We start from the raw sequence: 26,225 nt of genomic DNA on the forward strand, positions 1-26,225 counted from the left end.
AAGTCTTCCTAGTGTTTTTATGTAAAAGTAGCTTTTACATACCTTCACATGAACTTTTAAAAAAATAAGCAACCAATTCAACTTGGAAAATCACAGATGTGTAACTAATATATAACACTAGTACTAAAATTTGTTATTTAAATAGCTTCAACTTCTCAGCAGAAAGTTTTATAACTCATTCCTCACATATGTAGTAGAGTTAATCCTTGAACAATGTGAGGATTGGGGGCACCAACAATCCTTCCAGTCAAAATCCACATACAACTTTTGACTCTACAGCTGGCCCTTCACATCATGGATACAGAGGGCCAAATGTATTTATTGAAAAAAATTCTGCATGTAAGTAAGGGGACACGTGCAGTTCAAACCCATGTTGTTCAAGGGTCAACTGTAATTTATTAAATACTAGAGACCCGGTGCACGAAATTCGTGCACGGAGGGCAGGAGATGTCCCTCAGCCCAGCCTGCACCCTCTCCAATCTGGGATCCCTCTCACAATCCGGGACCACTGGCTCCTAACTGCTCGCCTGCCTGCCTGCCTGATCACCCCTAACTGCTCCCCTGCCAGCCTGATTGCCCCCTAACCACTCTCCTGCTGGCCTGATCGCCCCCAACTGCCCTCCCCTGCCGGCATGATCGTCCCCAACTGCCCTCCCCTGCAGGCCTGATAGCCCCCTAACTGCTCTCCCCTGCCGACCTGATCTCGCCCCTAACTGCTTGCTCCCCCACCAGCCTGATCTCACTCCTGCTTGCTCCCCCGCCGGCCTGATCGCCTCTAACTGCCTCTGCCTCAGCCCCTGCCACTGTGGCTTTGTCTGGAAGGAAGTTGGACATCCGGAAGATATCTGGTTGACCCGGTCTAATTAGCATATTACCCTTTTATTATAGATGATAACCTGAACATATCTGGCATGTTAATGAAAAAAATTACTGAAACCATTTGTGCACCTTCCTATCTTAGGATAATAAAAAAAAAATCACTTCTATATTCTGTTCATTCAAATTTGCATTTAATTTCTATTTACATTCATTCATTCTGAAATCAAATACTTAATACAGTAAACTAAATACAAGATGAAAAGCAGAAAAGGTGTTACCCTCATAGCACTCCTAATAAGGCAGCTGAAGAATTTATTTACTCTGATAGATGCAAAGCCAACTTGGGATAGGAAAAAAAAAGAATAGTTTAAAGAGCAAACACAGATGAACCCATCTTTCAGGTATTACTTCAGATAATCCACTGAGATAATACTTGTGCTGTAGTGGAAAATTAAGAATCACACAATAAAAGTTTTATATTAACCAGCAACAGACTAAAGGACACAGTATGACAAATACTTTTATGATTGGTTTGTCCAGCTTGCCTAGTGTCTACGCCTATGAAAAAAGGTAAATGTTTGGACACTGATGTTACTTATTTCAGAAATGAACCATTTTCAAAGCCTCAAAATCCATTTTTCATAAATTCAACATTTCTCATGGGAATAATCTTAGATCTAGCCCTTGTAAGCTAGGAACCATATGACTAAGTTACCAAAATAGTTAGGTCCTATATTAAATATAAAAATCCAAGGCTCAGTATATTAACACTATTGAAGATGCATCTTCTTTATAATCATTTATTACTTAAAGAATGTTGAATTTATGGAGCATCATACATGCATTCTTCCCCCACCCCACCCTCATTATCTTCTATCTCAAAAAAAGAAACAATAGCATGGAAAAATCCTTCTTGAAGGATTCAAAGTAGTTAAGACCATAAGGGGGAAAAGAATGTAATTTTCTAAAAAATCTGGTTCAAGTTCAATAATCAATACTTTACATTGTTAATCACAGCTGGTTTATAAATCCCAGTTTATTCTGTAATGCTACAAACCTTATAAAATCAGAATTAGTAAACTTCAGTTCTCAGTGACTATATTTGAATTAAAAAACAGCATGTATATAAAATTAAAAAATATCCTGTAATAGCTGACTTTAAAGAAAATAATCAAGTGATGAAACAAAAAAAGCACTTAAATCTCATTTATACACTTACCTGGAAGAATCATAAAGAACCCTCTTAGAAATTCAAGACTAGTAATATTGACATCATATATTTTAAACTATGCTTGGATTTTTACAAATAAATATAGGGTAAGCCATATTGCATAGGTGTGTGCTTTCTGTCTGTGACACTAATGTGGCACTTGACATGTTTTCACAGTCTTAGCAGGGATATCCTTTTAATGAAACAATTTCTCAATAGGAAATTAATTTCCCTTAATGTTAACTTGGAAAATTGTATTTGTATAGATGGTAGATGTGTAATTAATGTTTTTTATGCAGAAAAGTTGCAGGTTGCCACTACTGCTGGCAGTACTAATTATGAAAATGGTTTAACTATGGGGTGTTTATAGCCAGCCTATCACAGTGCATATGTTAGTAGCAAGTAGGACTGAGGAGGAATATTTTGGTGTAAAAATTTTGCTGGAATTTGGTCAGGCAGTCAACACTACAGTTAGTAAATATATTTGAAAACAAGTATCAAAGTATTATAAGCCATATACTGTCTGAAATAGAGTCTCTACATATCACCACAGCTTTTTGGGGTCTGTTTTTCCAGATATCATAAACTGTCAGAGAACAAATATCTGCACTTTAAATACAATTTCTGCCTTATCATTATTTGTATCTTCTAATTTATTAACTACAGTTATAAAGTACTCAGTAGGCTACTGCAATAATGGGAAAGGGGGGATATCAGGGAGTGATTTAAAAACAAACAAACAGCTTCCTGTTCAAAGATGAACTATATCAATTATTTCATTTATTGCCACAATTGAAAAGGTGTATTTCCAATCACTTTTCATGGATCTGTTTTTGCTTAATGCCATTAAGCAAAATCATCTCATCTCACTGAATTGCCATTTAAATAAGCGAAGCTTTGCTCTTTTCTAACTGAATTCAACATGCATAAAGAATTGTATGGCTTGGATCCTATGGCTCAAAAAGGTTTGGAGAACATAGCAAGCAGCATCTATTTTAAAAAGAATCATAGGGTTGCAAAATATTACAAATTGACTTTGCACACTCAGACTAAGACATTATAAAAGACAAAAAAAGGGTGGTAAGACTCAACTGCAACTGCATGATCATCTATAATACCAGTATGCACTGAAATATATTTTTATAAAGCTCTGCAGATATTAAACCCTTTCACCAGCTAAAGTCATGGAAATGCTCTCTTTAAGGCAGGAAGTATTTAAGAAAGGTAAAGTTACCTTTATTTTTATTCTTTGTACTAGTAAATCACTTATGTAGATTGTGTTACAATTTCAAAAACATAGTGTCTTGTTAGCATATTTCCTAAATTAAGCCACTAAGTTTTCTTATTCACCGTGGAAGACATTCATCAAAAGGCCATCAAATATTTTTACAATAAAAAAATGTAGCCCCAGTATAGGAGAAAATAACCTTTTTCCTTTGAAAACTGTTGAGGGAAAAAATGTAAGGAAGGTAGACAGCAAAAACAGTAAAAAGTAAAACTTAAAACCTTACCAATTTGCTGTGAAGAGATTAGACAGAGAGTGGACTATGGCAACACCCTCTTCCCTAAATCTCCCCATTTCCCTCACTTTGCCGCTCTCAATACGCATTTTATCCTGACTCTCTTCTGACCTCCTTCAGCCACAGGCTGAAAACATTTGGTGTCTTGAACCAAATACTGGTATAAGAACAGGTGGCGATATGTTTCCAAGTGCAACGCAGGCCCAGGACAAGGATGAAATGTAGGACATACAACGTATGCCCGTTCCAAGGCTTCCAGTTAAGCTTAGCACGTAACAGAATTGCCAATAGAAATGATTAAATATATATTTTTTCCTAGTATTACAGATAGGTGTTGCAGCTGGGTTACTGAAAATAAACCTCAGGGCCACCCCAATCCCTCAAACGAGCCACAGCTGTGGTTAACAATGATTCATTTGCATTTTTATTATTTCACCAAGAGAAGAAACAGAACTTGTCTAGCTTTCTTCACGCCAACCAAAAATTTCGGATTTGAAGTTTGGGATGTTTTCCATGATGAGCAGAATCAAAAGTCTATTTGAAAAATATATATTTATATAAAAAAAAGATTCGGGTTGTTTGCACGTAAAACATCAATCGATAAGTTTGTCTTTGATTCCATGTTGCTGGAAAGTTTGACCAAGCTTGCATGCTAATTTGTCCTTGGTTGCAAGTATGACAGGCAGCTTCATACTTTGCCTAGTGAAAGGATAACCCTTCCTTGACACAAATCAGAACTCAACAGTGATTCAAAAGCAACATCCTATCCTTAATACTGTCAGTTTTGAGCCATCAACATGAAAATCCTTGATAATGCTGAGAAGATGTTGCTAGGAATCAATTAATTGATGTGCCTCGGAGTTCTGCAATACTATTTTGCTTAAGTTATTTTTTTTGCACCATTGATTGATTTTTAAAAATCCAGGTTTATTTTTCCTCTGTCCAAAGTGTTCTATGTAACGACATTGACTCTTTGAGACTGTCATTTTCAGTCTTCTTGTTTCACCCTGAAGGATAATCATAAATCCTCTCCCCACCTTTTTTTGCCTTAAATTCAGTAAAAGCATTGCTCTGTCATAGATTCATACGCAGGTGCTCTGGTCGTTTGGAGATCATGGGAAAAGCTTGTTTTTTGTATGGCCCGGAGTTCGGCTGTCGTATTGGAAGTGGGGCTGAAGCTTCCCCACTCATCGTCACATCCATCTGCTCTATTCCGCTTGTTTCCATTGGGTATTCCACCGGCGTCTGAGGATTTGCTGTGCTGGCTGAAGCACCTCTTCCCCAGAAATCCCCAGGAGAAAACTTGACTGGGCTTTAAGACAAGGAAGAGCTATCATTCATTTGTCTTACGGATTATCTCAACAACAAAAAATTTCCTTTGCATTTAAAGGGGGTGGGGTAATAAGACATTTATTTTCATTTAATTTTATTTTTGTGTGGATTAGCACAAAGGCAAAAGTTGAATTATCTCCCCTAGACTAATGGCCAGTTTCCCAACTAGTCTCTTCATCTTTATAATTGTCCCAGTAAAACACTCAGTGATACTTATCGTGTTTTTGTTTTTCCAAAATAACAACACATTTTACTTCCCCACTAAAACAGCTTCCCATTGCATTTAAAATAAAATACTTCTCTAAAACTTTGCCATTTCTATTCCTCACTCCCACACTTCAGGAATACTGACCTCCCTTTCATTTCCGAAAAAAGGCCATGTTTTTTCCTCCCTTAAGGCTTTTGCACAAGTTGTTCTTCTACCTGTTACACCTTGTACTTTTAATTTTTGTATGGCTGGCACTTTCTCTTCATTCTTAGACTTACTTCACCAGGGAGGCCTTTCTCTCACCACCATGAATACGTGCCCCCTTGTTATTCTTTGCTCTCTACCAACACATTCTTCCCCCCACCCCGTATGGCACTTGGTACTACTCGCAATTATATATTTCTTGTATTTCCTTCTTTCCTTACTGTGACTCCCTCTCATTAAATTATAAACTTTATCAAGGACAATTCCTGTGTTAATCATGTGCCCCAGCATGCAGCAGAGCTCCTGGCACACAAGAGATGTTGAATGAATGGGTACAGAGGACACCTGCTTACTTTTAGGAGGGAAGGTATATAGCTTATTATTCGAGATTAGTACAGACTAGTCACTTACAATATAAGAAGGTACAGATAGATGCTGTGCATATGTCAATCAAAGAGAATATGAGGCCAGGTCTTTCATTAATGTAACTTGGCATAAATTTCATAAGCAATGCTCTTCTAGGTTTAAAAAAAAAAAAAAGAAAAAGAAAAAGAAAGGTGAAAGTAACAAAGTCTGAATACCTGACAGGTGTTCGTGGGCTGCCAATAAATCTTCGCGGTGATCGGATTTTTGGTTCAAAGGAAAACTTTTCTTTCACGCTTTCAAGTACAGATGGAGCCACATATGTAAAACCCTGAAAGACAGTAATAGTGGACTGCAGAAGGTCATTTGTCATACACATCAAGAAAATGTGATTGTTCAGTCTCTAACACACCAACACAACAATTATGCATCCCTAAAATCATTAATCTATATACTCTCCAATCGCCTCAATCTCATTTCACACCTGTTAACTTCTTTCCAGCCATTTCTTAAGGCACAAACCTCAAGAAAGAATTCTATTGAGCCCCATATGCCAGCAAACAAATTCCACTCTATTGAAAGGAGTAGAACAAAACAGGTAAATGTAAGCTCCATATTAAGATGTAAATACCAAGAAAAATGCAAAGAAGTTTCTAGCCACATGCATATAAGCACCTAAGATTATCACCCCCAAAAACAGTTTCTCATTATTAGGCCAAAATAAAAATAGAATTCTCTAACTTAGCACATGTGATTTTTCTGGTTTTACCCCAGTGTCAGATAGATTTGGTAGTTTCTTGATGAATAAGTGTCAGCATTGTGAAAACTTTCAATTGTAATTGGCAATATGCAGTTTTATTAGCTTTAGTTCTTTCTTGGATCTTGCTATTAGGCTATCAACTGTCATTTCTCTTGCTGTCAGTGTTCATCTCTTTAACAACCAGTCCTCTTCTATTTATTATTCCAGTCATCTGCATTGTGAGTTACAAATAAAAAATTTTAATAAAGTCTGGGTGAGGTCCTAAAGTGTGAGTGAGGTGCAATTCTGTAGAGCATATACTTTGTGATAGCCACGTATGGACTTCAGAGGACATTTCCTGAGATGTTCTAGCGGGCTAAAGCTGTAACTACCAAGAGGACTAGGCTGTGCCTTGATCTTCTTTGACTTTCCTTTAATTCTGTGATAGGAACTTAAATACTCATTAAACTGAAGTTGCTACAACTCCAATCTCCAGGTAAGTGAACATAACTATTTCTTATTAATTTTTTAAGGAGAGCTACTTTAGCCTGGCCAGTGTAACACAGTGGTTGACCGTAGACCTAGGAACCAGAGGTCATGGTTCAATTCCCTGTCAGGGCACATACCCAGGGGGTGTGCAGGAGGCAGTCGATCAATGATGTTTCTCTCTCATCTGTTTCTATCTCTTAGTCTCTCACCCTCTCTCCCTTCCACTCTCTCTAAAAATAAATAAATAAATGATCAATGGAAAAAATATTCTCTGGTGAAGATTAACAACAACAAAAAAAGAGTAATTTTGAACATACACAATTTTTGTACTCCATGCTACTTTTAGAACTTAACCTCCACCCCAAAATGTACATTACTTTGTGTTAATACTGTGAGCATGAGCAGTACAAAAAAAAGCTGGATAACTGAGTGACAAATTCAGTGAACCTGGAAACAAACAGGGAAAAAACCAACTTCCAAGGGATTGCTTTTCCCATATTCCATTCCCTCTAACGATGGTCCAAAATCAAATGACAAAGAATAACGAAAAAGGAAAGAGGTAGATGTTCATGTTACACTTTAATAATAAAATAAACATAAGCATATATGATACTTAGGCAAAATAATATGCAATGATGGGTATCAGATATAAATTATCATTTTTATTTATCAAAATCTAAAAGCTTTGCTTTTCTATCTGAGACAAGGTATAAATCAATACAGATACTTTATCAATAAAGATTAATCTATTAACTATCATATATGAACCTATATATTTTGATGTCAAATAGTCACAATTAACAGGTTAAAAATCCCCTTTAGACTTATATGAAGAGTACCAAAAATCTGTTTCAGGAATAAAATAGTTACAATGAGCTCTTTTCCTACTTCTATGGCTGTGTCGCTTTCAGTTGATCTGCTGAGCCAAATATCATCTTAAGTCAGTGGCCTATCCAAAAAAGGAATCAGACACTCTGAAAACCGAACATATGCTCCTACTGTAATTGCTAAAATAGAATGTTGGATTATGAGAATCAATTTTCTAACACCAGTAAGTTATTAAATTAAGGGGATAACTTTTAAAAATAGCATCTCAGGTTATCTACATGAACCTGCAAAGCAAGCAAAATGAATTTTCTTATTGAAAAGGGCCCATCCTCATACTTAAATTTCCTATATCTACATGGAAATTCTGTCACTTACCAGAAAGACCTGGTTGGCACTTTCACTGAGAGTCGAGTCATCTGGGCTGTCAACAGGTGTCTGACGTGTAAACTTTGAATCAAACTGACTCACATCCTCTTCAGATTGCTTTATAAAAAAATGATTAGAAAATGGTGAGTAGTCTATATTATACATATCAAATGCATTATAGCCTTCTTTCTGATACATCAGAGTATGTGGTTGTGTCTTTTAAAAAAGCAAAAAGTCTTAAATAATTCTCAAAAGCTGAACACCAATTTCAAAAAACTGCAATGGACTGAAACACAAATATGTGTTTTTTTTAAATACGTTTTTATTCATTTCAGAGAGGAAGGAAGAGGGAGAGAAAGATAGAAACATCAATGATGAGAGAGAATCATTGATTGGCTGCCTCTTGTACACCCCACACTGGAGATTGAGCCCACAACCCAGGCATGTGCCCTTGCAGGAATTGAACCATGACCTCTTGGTTCATAGGTCGACACAACCACTGAGCCTCACAGGCAGAGTGAAACATAAATATGTTCAAAGACATGAGTTCATTACTGCACTACATTTAAAAATCACATAATTCATTGATCAATTTGGAAGATGTTAGGAAACTAATTCATTATTTTGAAAAAGGCCACATATCCGGCTTTTCCTGTATGAACTGTACCTCAGGTAACCAAGCAACTGATGTAAAGAGTTTCTTCTTATGGAAGAATTCCAGTAAAGAATGAATAAATAATAAGTAAAGAATGAATAACAATATTATAATAAAACAATTTTACAAACCCCTAATGAAATCCTGGAACTAGGCAGGAGTTTCCCAACCTCAGCACTATTAACACTTTGGGCCTGAATTCTTATAGAGGGCTGTCCTGTGCATTATAGAATATTTGGAAGGAACAACCAAGATGGCAGCATAGGTAAACACCTGTACTTACTTGCTGCCTCTCACAACCACATCAAAACTCCAACTAAAAGACAAAACAAATATCATCCAGAACCACGGGAAACCTGGTTGAGTGGAAGTTCTAAAACTAGACGGAAAGAAAAAAGCGCATTGAGACTGGCAGCGGGTGCGGAAGTGCAGAGGTACGGAGGCGGGCTGGCAACTGGATGCACCGTGGTTGTTTTTTTTTCAATCAGGAGGGAGATACAAGCTTCCGATTGCTCTGAACTCCAGTTCCAGGTGAGACTCTGGGGACCCAGACTCATACAGGGAGAAACTGGACAGTCTGGCAGTGGGCAGGAACGCGAGGGCGGCTTTCTCTCAGAGGTGCTCGCAGTGATCATTGTTCCTGCATGGGGCCGTGGGACACAGAGACCTGGGGACCTCTCTGGGGCAAGGTGGACTGGCAGCCATTGCTGTTTGCTCCACCCTGGTGATTCCTTGAGACCCCGCCCCACTGAATTTACAACCCCACCCAAGCTGTACATAGCTGCTTTTGCATATGAATGGCCTGTCCCTGTTGCAAACTAAAACCTAACAAACTGCAGCTGGGTCAGAGACCTCCAAAGCATCCAAAAGAAGGCCTAAGGCCCTGCAGCGGCAGCCTGCATTGCTTCACAGCTGGGCCTCATCTGGGCACTTCCAAACGCCAAACAAAGAAGAGGAATCTCCAGATATCTCCATAGCTCCTGCTGGGTGGCCTCAGGCAGTGGCTGACTTTGCACCTCCTTGGAGGTCCAAGAGCCAGTGTATCCAGTTCAGTGTGAGATCATACCAGATTACAACTCTTCATATCCATAAGTGACACACTCAAGGGGCAGACTCAATGAGCACCAAAGCCCCACTGAAACAAGTCCTGCCCCATAAGGGTGTCGCCAGCACAGCAGTTCTCCCATTGTAGACACAGCTGGTCCTCAAAACCAACTGACTTGGAGGTCGATTCCTCCCAGTGATACCAATAGTAATCAAGGCTTAACTACAACAACACTGTGTACACAGCCCACAAAGGGGTGCACCAAGAATGTCCACCTCAGAAATTGGGGAGGCTGAGCCACTGGGCCCTATAGGACACCTAGCACACAAGGCCACTCTATCAACACAGGGAAGCAGCCAAAATGCGGAGACAAAGAAACATGTCACAAATGAAAGAAATGGAGGAAAGCAAACTACTGGATATAGAGTTCAAAACCACGGTTCTAAGGTTACTCAACAATCTTCTAGAAACCTCCGAGGAATTTAGTGAGAACCCTCAAGGATATGAAAAAGGACCAATCAGAAATTAAGCATACACTGACTGAAATAAAGAATAATATAGGGAAATCCAACAGCAGACTAGAGGATCCCAAGAATCAAGTCAAAGATTTGAAATACAAAGCAGCAAAAAACACCCAACCGGAAAAGCAAAAAGAAAAAAGAATCCAAAAATATGAAGATAGTGTAAGGAGCCTCTGAGACAACCTCAAGCGTACCAACATCAGAATTATGGGGGTGCCAGAAGAGGAGAGAGAGCAAGATACCTATTTGAAGAAATAATGACAGAAAACTTTCCCTACCTGGTGAAAGAAATAGACTTAGGAGTCCAGGAAGCGCAGAGAACCCTAAACAAAAGGAATCCAAAGAGGACCACACCAAGACACATCATAATTAAAATGCCAAGAGCAAAAGACAAAGAGAGAATTTTAAAAGCAGCAAGAGAAAAACAGTTATTTACCTACAAGGGAGTACCCATACGACTGTCAGCTGATTCTCTCTCATCAACAGAAACTATGCAGGCTAGAAGAGAGTGGCAAGAAATATTCAAAGTGATGAATAGCAAGAACCTACAACCAAGTTTACTCTACCCAGCAAAGTTATCATTTAGAATTGAAGGTCAGATAAAGAGCTTCACAGATAAGAAAAAGCTAAAGGAGTTCATCACCGCCAAACCAGTATTATATGAAATGCTAAAGGGTATTCTTTAAGAAGAGGAAGAAGAAGAAAAAGGTAAAGATAAAAATAATGAACAACAAATACATATTTATCAACAAGTGAATCTAAAAATCAAGTGAATAAAAAATCTGATGAAGAGAATAAACTGGTGAATATAATAGAATCAGGGGCATAAAAAGGGAGTGGACTGACAATTCTCGGCAGGAAGGGGATGTGGGGGGTGTGGAAAGAGACTGAACAAAAATCTTACACCTATGGACAAGGACAGTGGGGGGAGGGGTAAGGGCATGGGGTGGGGTGAAAACGGGGTGGAGGGGAGCTATGGGGGAAAAAAGGAGGAACAACTGTAATAAACTGAACAATAAAGATTAAATTTAAAAAGAAAAGAATATTTGGAGCATCTCTGGCTTCTATTCCTAGGTACTAGTAGCACCCCCTTCCCAATTTGTGACAACCTGTTCCAGATATTGCCATATTGACCCTGGCTGAGAACCAGTGATGTAGACAATGACAAATGACCACTAACATCACAAAAGAAAAACAAATATACATATGTCTCCTGATCAAGATATACAACCTCAAAAGTTTAAACTGATCTGCATCTAAATCTAACCACCAGTTTTCAGAAATACCGGGAACAGATGAACAAGGTCAATGACACCATTGAGTTAAAATTTAAAAAATCAAAATGTGAGGGACCCTACAGGACAAATGGTCCAGTGTTGTTTTTTCCAATAAGTCCTCAAGAGAGGAATTAAGAGGGGGGAATCTATAGATGGAAAGAAACGTAAGAGCCACAGTAACAAAACTATGCAGGCCTTGATTGAATCCTTATTGAAGCAAACCAACAGGAAAAAAAAAAAACAACTAAGGAAATTGTCAGCTTTTTAATGGTGATGACAGCATGTTTATGTTTAAACAAGATGACCTGACAACTTTTGAAGTTGAGCAGTTGGTACATGAGGGCTAATTATGCTCCTTACAATTATATATATTGAAATTTTAAAGCAAGTCAACTTGTGCTCCAAGGACCAAATAATTATCATCATTATCCACCTCCACCTTCATCCCAAGAATAGAAAAAGAAACCATTTTCTTTAATTCTGATGTGGTAGAAAGACAAGAACTAACACACTAATTCATTTACTCATAAACATATTATTATGGTTTGAATTGACCCCCGCCCCTGCCCCAACATTCATATGTTGAAGCTCTAACTCTCAGTAACTCAGAATATGACCTTATTAGGAATGAAAACCATTGCAGATGTAATTAGTTATGAAGAAGTCATACTGGAACAGGGAGTATCCTAATTCAATATGACTGGTGTCCTTATAAAAAGGGAAAATTTGGGCCCAGACCTGCACATTCTCACCAGGAGAATCTCATGTGAACATGAAGACAGAGATTGAGGTGATGTGTCTACAAGCCAAGGAAGCCAAAGACAGCCAGCAAACCACCAGAAGTTAAGAGAAAGGCATGGAACAGAGCCTCTCTCATAGCCTTCAGAAGGAACCAACTCTGCCAATACCTCAATCTCAGATCTCTAGCCTCCAGAACTGTAACAAAATAAATTTCTATGGTTTAAGCCACCAAGTTTGTGGTAGTTGGTTGCTGCAATCCTAGAAAACATATTTTCCATTCTGAAGAAAAAAATTCCCAGAAAATCAAATTTAAAATAGGGCTGAATTAAGCAAAATAAAACAAAAAAATGAGCCCTAGCCGGTTTAACTAAGTGGATAAAGCATTGGCTGATAGACTGAAGGGTCTGGAGTTCGATTCCAATCAAGGGGACATACCTCAGTTGCAGGCTCAATCCCCAGCCCTGGCACTGGTTGGGGTGCATGGGGAGGCAACCAATTGATGTGTCCCTCTCACGTCAATGTTTTTCTCTCTCTCTCTCCCTTCCACTCTCTCTAAAAAATCAATGGAAAAATATCCTCGAGTGAGGATTAACAATAACAACAAAAAAATTGTTTCTGACTGCCCGGAGATTTTATTTTAAAAATGTGCCAGGTCCCTCAAATCATATGATTTCATGTATACATACCAACAGAGGTTTAAAGGGGGGCTCCACCTTCCGAGCCAGCAATTCTTCCCAGTTAATATGTCTGAAGAATGGATGAGCCTAGAAAAAAAAGAGCAGAAAGAACAGTCAAGGGAAACAGACTTCACTGGATTGACACTGCCTGCTTGAACATACTGATCACAAAATAAGCAATACTTGTAAGCAACTACATACAACCTACACAAATACATAACATTAGCATTATCTTCCCCTCCAACCCCAAGCATGCCAGTCCCTACTTGAACTTCTCCAGCATCCCCAGGACCAGCTCCCAGACGAGAAGCAGCATTTCTTTTCAGCAGCTTCAGAGAGAAGGAAAAAACACTGATGAACTTACTTAGCCAAACTGATTATTTTTTCTTTAGAGAATTTGCTTATCTATTTTGCCTTGGGAAAATAAATATTGTTTGGGATAAAAAGAAAATAAAACCTTAAACAAATTTAAACATTCCATACAAAATCTATAGACTTTTTCATTCAATAGCTGTGCATGATTCTTATTCAAAATGTATATTTAATTCTATTTAAATCCTAGTAGTTAAGGCTTATGATTTCAGTGCCTATTTAAGAACCCTACCTTTTTAAGCAGATCTCTGGCTTCTTGTGTGAGGTAGGGAGGCAAATTGAGTTTACATTTGAGGATTTTGTCAATTGTTTTCTTTCTATTCTCCCCAGTGAACGGTGGCTAAGAGCAGAAGAGAGTGAGAAAAATTAGCATATAAAAAATAAAAATTTAAATAACAGAATTATTCATTTCCTGAATTACTCGGTTATTCATAGAGGTCAGAAATGTATGAGGACTGCTAAAGACTGTAGTTTTAAACACCAGGACAGAAGAAACAGCAATGTCCTGTAAGGAACTGAGATTCCACCATTAACTGTGCGATAATGTAATTATCTATGTAATTTTATGCTTCACTTTCTCCATTTATAAAATAAGGGCCGTATGTACTTTACATCTATTTCAGAGGACTGCCATGACATAGATCATTTCAATGAAAATGATTTAAAAGTACAGGGGCCCATGTTACTTACTGCTAATAAAGCAATTTTTTTTTGCTAAATTTTAAAAAATAACTCCATTGGTAATATTTTCAAGGAGTACAGGAAAGGTCTCTTGCTATAGGGATTTAATAATTACTCAGCACAGATAATACATAACACATGCAGCTTTTAACTGTGCACCTACTGCTCCAGTCAGCATGTCATACATTAATGCTCCCAGACTCCACCAATCCACAGCACGATTGTGGCCACTTCTCATCAAGATTTCAGGGGCCCTACAAGAAAAACAATATACCCCAAAAATTCATCCATTTGCATATCATCTGAATAAGAGTTTCTAAAACAAAGTATGATGTTTTCTGTAGCCAAATGATGCTACAGAAAATTTAGCACACTATTACTTAAACCAGGTAAAAGATAGCTATTACCCCCAAACCAGTTATATTTCTTTCAACATGCAGCTCACATGTATTCTATTGTTCCACAAAATGTGTGTGTGACTGTTCCATCATGAATAGATTCTTTGCATAGTCCAAAGTCTGTTAGTTTCACATGACCTGCAAATGAAAGGTTATAGCATGGTTATTCTGAGAAATCTAAGGTTTAGATGGTGTTTAAACATCATACAAGATAATAATCTATCCTCCCATTTAACTTTTTCAAGTTATCAAGAACTACCGAGGTGCCATCCATAAAATAGGATGTTAACTCTAAGGTTAGGGCAGATTCATCTTTTGCCAATGATAATATCTATCTAGAAGCCGGGGGGGGGGGGGGGGGGAATAAAAGAGTGAAACGGCTTGTCTAAGGTACTAGCTTCACCTATATCTGGAATCCTCTACCATCCTGAGAAAGTAATTTCTGGGAAAACTTGGTAAAGTCTGGTTTAAATACACCAACTTAATAAAGACATTCTGCACCTTTTAAACAAAGGTATGACATCATACTTCAAATATATGTAGCTTTTATTACTGTGACTTGACAACTTTTAAAATGGTCTCAGAAAGTCATTATAACAAATTAAATCATCCTGCCAATATACTACCAGTTCAGAAAAAGAAATGAAATTGCTACATGACATGGGACCATCATCTCAGATTCAGGCAAGTGATAAACTCACCACCTTACAAAGAATATTTCAGTTCAAGTTCAGCTTTACTGGACTGTCACTAGATATCCAGTGGTTCAACAACCCCAGGGACCCTACTATTCCAGGTTTATTTCAGAAAAAATAAAAGGCAATGGCCTGTTGATTCAAATGTAAATGTGTATTTTACTCTGACACAGAAGAAGTATGACCTTTCTTTTCACAGAACCACCTGACACACTCAAGCTTATGAATCAAAGAAGTTAACTAGTCACTTCCCTATTCTATCCTTTGCTTTATAATTCAGAATCAATATCCATGTGTGCAGAACTGGGAGGGAGGGAAATACATATATATTCCCATGTTGTACTTGGTTAAATATAGTATATCTCCATTAAAAAAATAAATAAATAAGAAAGGAAAGGTACCGGTGTGGCTCAGTTGGTTGGAGCATCATCTCATAACCAAAAGGTCATGGGTTCGATTCCAGTCAGGGCACATGCCCAGGTTTCAGGTCTAATCCCCAGTTAGGGTGTGTATGGGAGGCAACTGGCCAATATTTCTCTTTCTATCTCTTCTTCTCTCTCTGAAAATTGGGGGGCGAGGGGGAAAGGTAGGGAGGAAGCACAATTTGAAACATTTATACAGGCATCAGTTGTCCATACACCATTTTCTGCCTAAGGATTTAAAACTGTTAACTACCTTGTGCATCACTTTGCAGACATCTAAGGATCAGCAGCCCCCCAGATATCCTAGTTAGCTGGTTGCTCCTTTGGAGTGTGAGTGAACTGAATTGCCAAGTCTACCCAGCCCAGATTACTTTCACATAAACTAAACTGTCTGCAGCAGCATGCGGTTATAATCAAGGCCCTATAGCTGTACAGAATATTAATATCTGATTTTTTTTCATTTTTTATTAAGTAATTATATGTGTACATATCTTACCATTGGCCCCCCACCTCACTCCCATACATGCCCTCATCCCCCAGAGTTTTGTGTCCGTTGGTTATGCTTATATGCATGCATACAAGTCCTTCGGTTGATCTCTTTGATTTTTGTTTTTTGTTACAACTGAACAGCAAGAATAACCTGATGCCTACTAAGTATTTTATTTCCAAAGCTACATCAATTATTTTGGTTCCAATTCTAAGCCTGTCCTTTTTTATAGCATTAATAAAAATTATCATATAAAAGTACTGCTTCTAGCCGAAACCGGTTTGGCTCAGTGGATAGAGCGTCGGCTTGCGGACTGAAGGGTCCCAGGTTCGATTCCGGTCAAGGGCATGTACCTTGGTTGCGGGCACATCCCCAGTAGGAGGTGTGCAAGAGGCAGCTGATCGATGTTTCTCTCTCATCAATGTTTCTAACTCTCTATCCCTCTCTCTTCCTCTTTGTAAAAAAAAAAAAAAAGTACTGCTTCTAATAATTATGTATTTTCATCATTAAAGAAAATCCAATATGTAAAATTAGATTCACTTTCCAATTTAAGGAATAAACTAAAATTTGTATTTGGACTGGCTTTGGCGCACCACATTTTATGTAAGGATTTCTAAAAAATGATAAGCTATAAAGAGTAAGAATTTAAAAAATGTAGTATAGTGACGAGTTATCCTCAACTCCCTTTAATCTCATCAACCATAAATACCTAAATATTTAAATCTCAGCAAGTATCATGATGTCATTTAAGTTCTGAGGGAAGAATGTATATAATAATAGACATGTGTATATGGGGCTTTGAAAATGACCATGACCTGTGTGGGAGGATTTTAGGATGCTTATTTACTATAGAATTGTTTACAGTATATCTCCACCTTGGTGATTAAGCATGATATTCTCCGGCTTCAGGTCTCTGTAGATGATCCCCTTTTGATGTAAATGCCCCAAAGCCATGGAAATTTCTGCCAAGTAAAAGCTGGAAACAAAAGTGATTTAATAAAAATTAAAAAGAGTAATCTACTCAAAGCAGTTTTATGTATGGAGCAAAATACCTTGGAAGAAATAGACATGCACCAAAGACCAAATTAGTGGCAGGAGAAATATTGGGGAAAGAGATGGCATAAGATGCTGCCAAAAGGCATGAAGACATGTTTCACTCTTTCGTGAAACTATAAAATATTTTATTTCATCATTAGAACATAATGCTAACATTGCAAAGAAGTCCAGAATATGCCAAACTGTTACTGGTCATGTTTTGTTCTGTCTGTGTAGGAACTAGGCCAATAGTCATTCAGATCAAAACAAATTTCTCCCACCCACCCCCAATTTTAAAATCCCATAGGAAATAAGAATTTTGTTCTTCTCAAAGAGCAAATCTTAGTTTGAGAAGATACCTTATATATAACCTGATCCTTAGAAGCCCATTCATCCCTTACTTAATAAAGCTGCATTATTTATACACAGTACAAGCCCACAGTATCTGCCCTCCCTCTTGCCAGACAGCCCACAACTATAAACTGTGTGACACTCAAATTTATCTACCTCAAAAGAATAAAGGGCTGAGTCAACCCTGTCTGGATTCGAAAAGCACAAGGCACTGCAATACTGGCTGCATAACAATGTTGCAATCCTGCAGATTACTCCAGGATGGAGAGGGTGTGTCCTAGAGGACTGAGGCAGTTTCACAGCCAGCACGACCCCAAACAGCCTCCAACATGGCTCAGAGAGCCTCCTCCAAAAAAGGGCACTTCATCCCTAAGGCTCTTAAATGCAGCTTCTGTGTTAGAAAAGGCCTGAAATTAAACAATGGAATGCAGTTTGGTAATTAAGGTAATAAAAACATTTAAGTGTTTTTTATTCAATTATTGTGTAGGATCAACTGATTTATTGTTACCCAGTACTATCATTTCACAAAAGAATGTGTACAGAAGAAATAGGAAGGTAGATCCCATCCTGGCCATAGAATCAATCCACAGATGATATGTGCAGACTTAACACCTGCCTAAGACTGCCCCTTGGGAACTGGAAAGTCTAAAAAAAGGTGGTAATTGCTGATACTTTCCATTCTTCCACACATAAAATTTCACTGGAAAATCAAACTCACCCACAACCAAGGCAGGCAGCTTACCAATTCAAGGAAAGAAAGCCCCAGTGAGAATGGTTCTGTTAGGAACTGGTGTGAAGAGCGTTGCACCCAAGGCCTGGAGGCAAAGGAATGATGTGACCTCCAAAAGCTGCCCAGTCCCAAAGCTGCTTCTCCCCCTTTAAGTCCTGAGTGACTGAATGGCTCCCGAACAATTTATTGAGTCATTTGGCTGCCCACAGTGGAAATAAGGCTTTGTTTTAAGATTACCTGAGTCCTTGCAACCATAAAAATTTTACTTACCAGGCTGTGTCTTCCATAAATATTCCCTCTCTTTCTAACTGCATAAATAATTCTCCTCCTGTAAAGAAACAAAAAAGACATTAGAAATAAAACAATCTTTATTTCCAACCCACTTCTAATGAGAGGGTCTGTGCTTTCCTTTCAACCATAATTAAAAGACATCAGCGCCTTAAAAATAAAAAACAGATTCTAAAAATAATGGTTTTAAAACTAAGACCTCAGGATCCTATTTTTAACAATGTCCCCACTCTTATGTGAAATATGTAAGTTTTGGAATTCTAGGTTTTATATCTATGAACTTAAAATTTTTTATAGATTCCAGACCTGAGTTAAAAAAAAAAATCTTGATTAAAGCTTCTCTAACATTTTACCTGTAAGTGGATAAATGTTAGTATATAATTAAAACCATCTTTGCAAGTTAGTGAATGCCCATAGCCTCATAACTCTTCAACTAGAAGTACCTAGCAGCAGCCTTCTAAAAAGCATGGCACGATTTGAGTATCAAAATAAGTGATGATAAAGGGTTATATCCCACTGAATAACCTTAGAATCCATGAGTCCACAGTGATATAAATCAACAAACAGATAAATAAGTCGTAAATTAATTTTTTCAATGGAGGGGACGGGAAAGCTCATCATTACAGCTGAATGCCAAATAACAAATGAAGTAGACATGATGGAATAAGAAAAATCACTTGACAACCATCAGAGTTAACTGTTTCAGGCAAGAATCAATGGATGCTAAAACCATATGTGAAAAGTTTTATGAGAGACGAGATATTTAAGTAACCTCAAAATATCTTCTCATGATACTTATTAAATACAAAGGGAAAACCTCAACAGGATAAAAACTGGCAGACACCACCTTATACATGTGATCAAAGTTAACATCAACAGTAATGGGACAAAGATATATATATATATATATATCATGTACCTCCTGATCTGATACATGAAGAAGGAAACAATGTCACTTGGATGGTCCTTCCCAAAATGCATAACCTGAAACTAATCCTGAGGAAACATCAGATAAGTACAAATTGATGGAGTCTATAAAATAACTGGCCTGTACTTGTCAAAAATGTCAAGGTCATGAGAGACAAAGAAAGACTGAGGAACTGTTCCAGATTAAAGAAAACTGAGATAATACTGTATCAATGTTAATCTCCTATTTTTAATAATTTTAGTATAGTTATGTAAGATACTATCATTGATTTTAGAAAATATACACTAAAGTATTTAGGGGCAAAGGGAAATCATGTCTACAACACTCTCTTAAATAGTTCAGAAAAGAACTATGTATATATGTATTCATGTGTGTATATACACATATATACACACACATATATACATATACATAGAGAGAAAGAGAAAGACACGGATGAAACAAAACATTGTGGTAAAATGATAATACTTGGGGAATCTAGGTGAAGGGTATGTGGGAATTGTACTATTCTTACAAATTTTTGTGTAAATTTGAAATTATGTCAAAATTAAGTTACAGGAGAAAACTGGCAAATGTCACAAAAAAAGTTACTAAATTCTGCAGCTTTCTGTTCCATGTTACATGCTACTGGGAAATCTCTATTTTTTCGAAAACTCAAGTGTGTTTGTTTGCTGTGAGCTAGAAATGTTATCTGGAGCAAATAGTTTCTAGGAGGTGGTAAACCCTGGAAAATGTGGATAATTTCTAATCTAATTGCATAATTTATCAATAAGGCTACATTAACCCAAAATATTTCTGTTTGGCGTTGGTGGTATAGTGGTGAGCATAGCTGCCTTCCAAAATACTTCTGTTTTAAGACGAACTTCCAAAAATACTCAATATCTTAATACTGTTATTGAGTTTTCCACTTCAGTTTAGAAAGAAATACTTTAATGATTTATTTGAGTTATAGTATCTTATCCAATTATAGTATCTTACCCAGTCAATTTGATGGGCACTATTAATTAGGTATTTGTTATTTTGTTAAGTAACTGGTTACAAAGGAATTAAGATAAAATTTTACAGATGGGAGGAAAAAAACTTATTCTTTAGAGTTTCCTTCATATTTGTCTGCAAAAAGAAACACCTGGTCACATCTGAATTCTTTATGTCAATGTATTCATCAATCTTAAGAGCTATTTGATCACATTGGGAAAAAGCATTTTTTCCATTGAAAAATGATGTTTTGACCCAGTTTCTGGAGCAAATGCAATTAATTACACCAAACTGTGTGTACTGACCGCTGAGATACTCAAGGATGAGGTAGAGTTTTCCACCGGTCTGAAAGGCATAAATTAAATCCACAATGAAGGGATGCTTTACTTCCTCCAGAATATTCCGTTCTGCTTTTGTATGAGCTGTATCTTTAGCATTTCTTACTATCATTGCCTAAAGGAAAAGAGATGATCTATAAGAACAAAACAGTAGACACTTGATTCTATAGTAACTGGAAAATCTAATTTGTGCTTTTCTTGCCAATATTAAACTATTAATAGTAGTTACCACTAGAAATTGTGATAGGTGTAAATGGAAGACATGTACTTCTTATATATATATATATCTGCACTGTTTGGATTTTTTGAAGTGAACATGTAAATGCAAACCTAAAGATACTTTTTTTTAAATGTAAAAAGATTAAGTTTATTCATATATTCATTAACTGTTGAATGTCTACTATGCTCCAGGCTCTGTAACAAGAAAGCAGAACTAACAGAAGGAGTCTCTAGCTCACAGGAGCCCAAAGTCTCAGGGAAGAGAGATAAGTCAATGGAGGTAAGCATAAGGTGCTATGGGTCAACAGGGAAACTGCACTTGACCTGGCAAGAAGTCTTCCTTGAGGTGGTGGTACCTAAGGTGTATCATGGAAAGTTACTAAGACAAAATGTGGAGGACATAAAAAAGGATTCCCAGTGCAAAAGAGGCTTGACAAGACAACATGTGTCTAGCAACTCTATAAGTAGTTCAGTATGGTTAGAAGTGGTTAGAGATTAGGTGGAAGATGTAGGTGGAGGCCAGGAAATGGAAGGCCTGGGCATCTAAGCAAAGACGCTTGAATCTTATCTTAGAGGCAGAGGAGAAATGTTGAGGTAAGGGAAATGAAAAGCACTTGCCTTTCAGAAAGACAGTTCTAGTAACAATGTTGAGTTCTACAGGAGAAATGAAATGAGAGCTGTTAGGAGGCCAGTACAGTAAACTAAGCAAGAACTCAGACCTGTAACTAAGAAAACGAAAGTTAAAAAAAAAGAAAGGGTAAAGATACATAATTAGCATTTGCTGACTATCTAGCTATGAGAAGAAATCATGATATTGTGGTTTCTATTTAAGTAATAGGATAGATAATGGTGTCATTTAGTAATAGGGAATGAAAGGGAAGAAAACGTTTTGGGGAAAAACAATGCATTGTTTTGGATATGTTAAGTCTAAGTTCTAGGACTAAGTTCTGGTGCACCTCCAGCAACATGAAAAAGCATGTACAGAAGGTTATTAGTTGCAGTATTATTTGTAAAAGTGAAACATAAGAAACAAACTAAAAGCCCATGCATAAAATATTGGCTGAAAACCTATGGACTAGTTACACACTTAGTAAAAAAGCTATACAAAGAATGGAAACATCTCTATGAAAGCAAGGTGCAAAAGAGCCTATATGGCATGACACTGCATGCTACCATTCTGTGCAAGAAAGGGGAAATAAGAATATATATGTATCTGCTTATACCTGCAATTATAAAACACAACTAAGATAAACCAAAGCTAATGACAGTAGAAAGATAGGAAAGGAAATGAGATATGCTTTCTGAGTAATGCCTTAATGGTTTTCTCATTCATTTTTTTTTTCTGGCCTAAATCAAATATTACTATGATTATAAAATGGAGATTATGAATTCTGAACTATGTTAATATTTTATACATTCCAAAAATAAAATTAAATCAACAAGGATCGGGGAGGGAAATAAAAGTGAACACAACAGAAATACATATACTTAATTAAATGTTACATTAAAAAGCTTATCACATCCTCTCTCTCTCCCATTTTTTTAGGGAGGCAACCTAATTTTTGGTGGCCTTGTTTTGACAAGGAAAAAAAAAAGCTTACCACAGTAGATAAAAAGATATTTAAGTGATACATATATATATATGTATATATGTATATATATATATGTGTATATATAAAATATGTTTATCGTAACAAAAATTGCAAAGAAATCTTTTTTTTCTTTTTCAATTACAGTTTACATTCAATATTATTTTGTATTAGTTCCAGGTGTATAGCATGGTGGTTAGACAATCATATACTTTATGAAGTGTTCCTCTTGATATTTCCAGTACCCACCTGGCATCATACATAAGTTATTACAGTTGGTCCAAAGGTTGTGGGTTATTGTTAAGCTGATTAACATAGTTATTACAATATTATTTATTATATAGTTCCTATGCTGTACTTAAGAAATCTTAAACCACATTTAGTGGGTTTGTATTTGTTAGTAGTATTGGCATTCTCAAACTATTATGCATATATCGTGCAACTGAGCAAATGAGTAAATTTATTGATACCATTAGGCATCTCACTATGGAAAAAACGGAAATGTAAATATGGAATTAGGGCAGAAGAACCCAATGAAATTGGACTGAAATTAGGGATTTCATTATGAAGCCAGATTTAAAACAATTAACCAATGTCATCCCAATAAATTCAATATCCTAGGGTAAGGATTAATATAAACAAACAAACAAAAATCAGAAGAAAGAAACTCAAAGTGAGCATACATAGTCATCTTACCTAGGGATTTAGGAATTAAAATCCTGGGCTTAACCCTAGCAACCTCTTCTCTTACATTATTTTTCCTGTGAGCTTTCATGCACACCAAGAAAAGATTGGGACAGTATCTGGTTCTCTAGCTAGGGTTGGGGAAAGGAAAACCCTGAAAGTGGGAAGGAGTGGTAGTTAAGTGAAGGGAGAGGCAAGCAAGTTAGAGGTCTTAGATGCCTGGGCCCAAAAAGGAAGCCTGACATTTAGCAGTAATTAAGTCTATGGATTTCCCAATACACCACACCCACCCACCAACAGTGGGGGAAAAAACAACCTCTTCTTTTCATTACAGATACCAGTGCCAGAAACATACCTCACTCAAGATATAATTATGACTAATTATGGTCAGTCCTGATTACTAGGCATGAATAAGCAACATGTCAAAAGGAATGAATTACTCTAAGAATTTTGACCAGGATTTCTTTTAACATTCCTAGAACAAGTATTATTATACTGTCTTCAATTCTACACCTAATATGGTTTACAGATTTTTAAAAAATCATTCATCTCAAATTATTTCAATGGGAAAGCCAGACAAGCAGATTAATCCTGACTTGCTAATGTAGGAACTGATGTTTAGAATACCTAAATTGTTTCTTTGAAAAAATCACCAACACTATGTGGCCATAGTTCCTCAGCTTTTAAGTTAAGAAGTTATTTATATCTTAAGTGAAAATCAAGAAGGTAAAAACCAAAGCATTAAAAACTATAACTGGCCCTAACTGGTTTGGCTCAGTGGATAGAGTGTCGGCTTGCGGACTCAAGGGTCCCGGGTTCGATTCCAGTCAGGGGCATGTACCTTGGTTTCGGGTACATCCCCAGTAGGGGGTGTGCAAGAGGTAGCTGATGGATGTTTCTCTCTCATCAATGTTTCTAACTCTCTATCCCTCTCCCTTCCTCCTCTCTGTAAAAAATCAATAAAATACATATATTTTAAAAACCTATAATTGCTCTGGCCAGTTTGGCTAAGTAGATAGAGCACTGGCCCGCAGACTGAAAGGTCCCGGGTTCGATTCCAGTCAAGGGCACATATCTTGGTTGCAGGCTTGATCTCCAGCCCTTGTAGGAGACATCCAATTGATGTGTATCTCTCATCATTAATGTTTCTATTCTCTCTCTCCCTCTCCCTTCTTCTCTGAAATCAATTAAAAAACAACAAAAAAATATATACTTTTTTCAAAAAATAATTTTAATTATCTTTTAATAATTTTCGACTAACCCTTGTTTTAAGACAATGTGATCTTTTCAGAAATGAATCCCAAACAAAAAGAACAAGAAACCAAACACACATAATCCATCTTCAATAAAAGTAGGAAACGTAAGTAACTCTACACCTCAAAAAAAGGCGGAAAGGGGATAATGCAATAGTACATGATTTAGTAGAGTAGAGTATGATCAAACCTAAATGCCTGCCCAAGAGGAATAACTCAAAATAAGTTCATTCCATCATCAGAAACCTAGCAGGGTTCAAAAATTAGAGGCAACAATAAAAAGAATGTGGGGAAAAATCAGTCATCAGGGACTGCAGCAGGCAGAAGGTGGAGGACTAAAAACAGGGAGATTATCTGAAAGTCTGTGTAAGGAACAGATACACCAACAAGGTTCCCATCCCCACACTAACCAGCCAGGGAACTACTCACTCAGAGGTGTACTTTCCAGAAAAAATAGAGTGAAGGATCAGTAAGACTGAGTGCTAAAGTAAAAATTACTTCAGTGCAAGTCTTAGTGTGGAAAAGTGAGATCTCCATCTCCTCTCTCTCACCTAGCTCCAGAATGCTTTTTGTAGGTAAAAGAACAGAGGATCTTTCTCAGCACCAATTGATCCATACCAATGGATCTACAGACACTGATACTGGAAGATATAGGACCCAGGAAACAAAGAATCCAACACCGAAGGAGTCAAGAGAATTCCAAGAATTATGGTAAAGGGAAAGTCCAATAATGACAATTATGCCTAGAACTGATAGATTATCTAATAAGCGTGACCACAGAATACTGGCCTCAAAAATGTTTTACAGAGTTGCTGGAAGGTATGGGAAAACAGTAGATTCAATGAAAGTGAAGCAAAATGAGAGGGCAGGGTAAAGGAGGATGGGGTAAAAAAAAAAAAAAAAGGGTAAAATAGGAAGTCTGTACATAATTCTAAAATGGATGTATTAAGTGATAGCATGATATGCTAAATTACTTAGAAATACGGAGACCAGAACAAAGAGATAAAAGAGTTACATCAGAGAATTGAAAGAGTTCTCCTTTCTACCCTCACCAAATAGAAAGAAAATAGTTATAATAATAATCAAACATATCTCACATTCTAAGAGGACTTACAATTGTGTAAGAAATATTTATTGACTGAGAATTTTAGACCAAAATGTGGATTTTATAGTAATTAAGAATATAGTTTGGGGGAAAGAGGAGGGAAGGTATCACCTTTTTAAGCACCTTCATGGCAAATATTTTTCCAGTATTTGCTCCTGTTACTTTTCGTACTTGAAAAACCTGTATAAAAAAATAAAAGTGTTTGGGTGTTATTAAAGGCTAAACTATGCTAGCCACATTCCCTTAATTCCTATTTATAAGAAAAAAATGATACAGTAGTTTATATCCTTATAAAAACTAGTACCAAGAAGGTCTGTGCTTAGGGAAATCTGTTCCACAACATGGGACCTTCCTATATGGACTGCTGACATCTGGTGGCAAAGTTGGGCAATGATCATATAATGATGAGCCCTCCATGTTTATACATAAAATACAAGTTTGCTTAAAAAGCTATAATCAGGGTTTCCAGAAGCATAATACCAAACTTAAAAAATTATAAAATACTTCATAAAGTTCTTCCAAGAATGCCACTGCTCTTGCTTCACATAAAACTACTTAATAATAGTTGACAGGAATTACTGTTTACCTATCCCTTAAAATAGCTAGCTGTAAAACATTTTCATGCAACAGCTAAAATATGTGAGATTCAAAGTGCATGTGTTACATATTCAAGATGGTTAG

General features: G+C 36.9%; 1 protein-coding gene across 9 annotated transcripts in view; it reads right to left on the minus strand.

Moving 5' to 3' along the window:
* The window catches only part of RPS6KB1 (ribosomal protein S6 kinase B1), a 52,776-nt gene that overhangs the window by 12,078 nt on the left and 14,473 nt on the right, over nt 1-26,225 (minus strand). For 3 of the 9 annotated variants that reach the window (XM_008149491.3, XM_028157498.2, XM_028157499.2), the window contains exons 4-15: nt 25,656-25,724; nt 20,662-20,809; nt 18,436-18,493; nt 16,925-17,025; nt 14,493-14,583; nt 14,211-14,301; nt 13,599-13,706; nt 13,261-13,323; nt 13,004-13,081; nt 8,088-8,195; nt 5,875-5,987; nt 3,951-4,861 (exon numbers count right to left, since the gene is read on the minus strand). In XM_008149491.3, the coding sequence (XP_008147713.1) occupies nt 4,624-4,861; nt 5,875-5,987; nt 8,088-8,195; nt 13,004-13,081; nt 13,261-13,323; nt 13,599-13,706; nt 14,211-14,301; nt 14,493-14,583; nt 16,925-17,025; nt 18,436-18,493; nt 20,662-20,809; nt 25,656-25,724 (1,266 nt within the window). In that variant the 3' untranslated portion in view covers nt 3,951-4,623. Of the gene's footprint in view, nt 1-3,950; nt 4,880-5,874; nt 5,988-8,087; nt 8,196-13,003; nt 13,082-13,260; nt 13,324-13,598; nt 13,707-14,206; nt 14,302-14,492; nt 14,584-16,924; nt 17,026-17,597; nt 17,843-18,435; nt 18,494-20,661; nt 20,810-25,655; nt 25,725-26,225 lie in introns of those variants that run through there. The other 6 variants (XM_054709549.1, XM_054709548.1, XM_028157502.2 and 3 more) reach the window with 5 other exon arrangements.

Source organism: Eptesicus fuscus, chromosome 20 (assembly GCF_027574615.1).
Source record: "Eptesicus fuscus isolate TK198812 chromosome 20, DD_ASM_mEF_20220401, whole genome shotgun sequence".
Classification (NCBI taxonomy): Eukaryota; Metazoa; Chordata; class Mammalia; order Chiroptera; family Vespertilionidae; genus Eptesicus; species Eptesicus fuscus.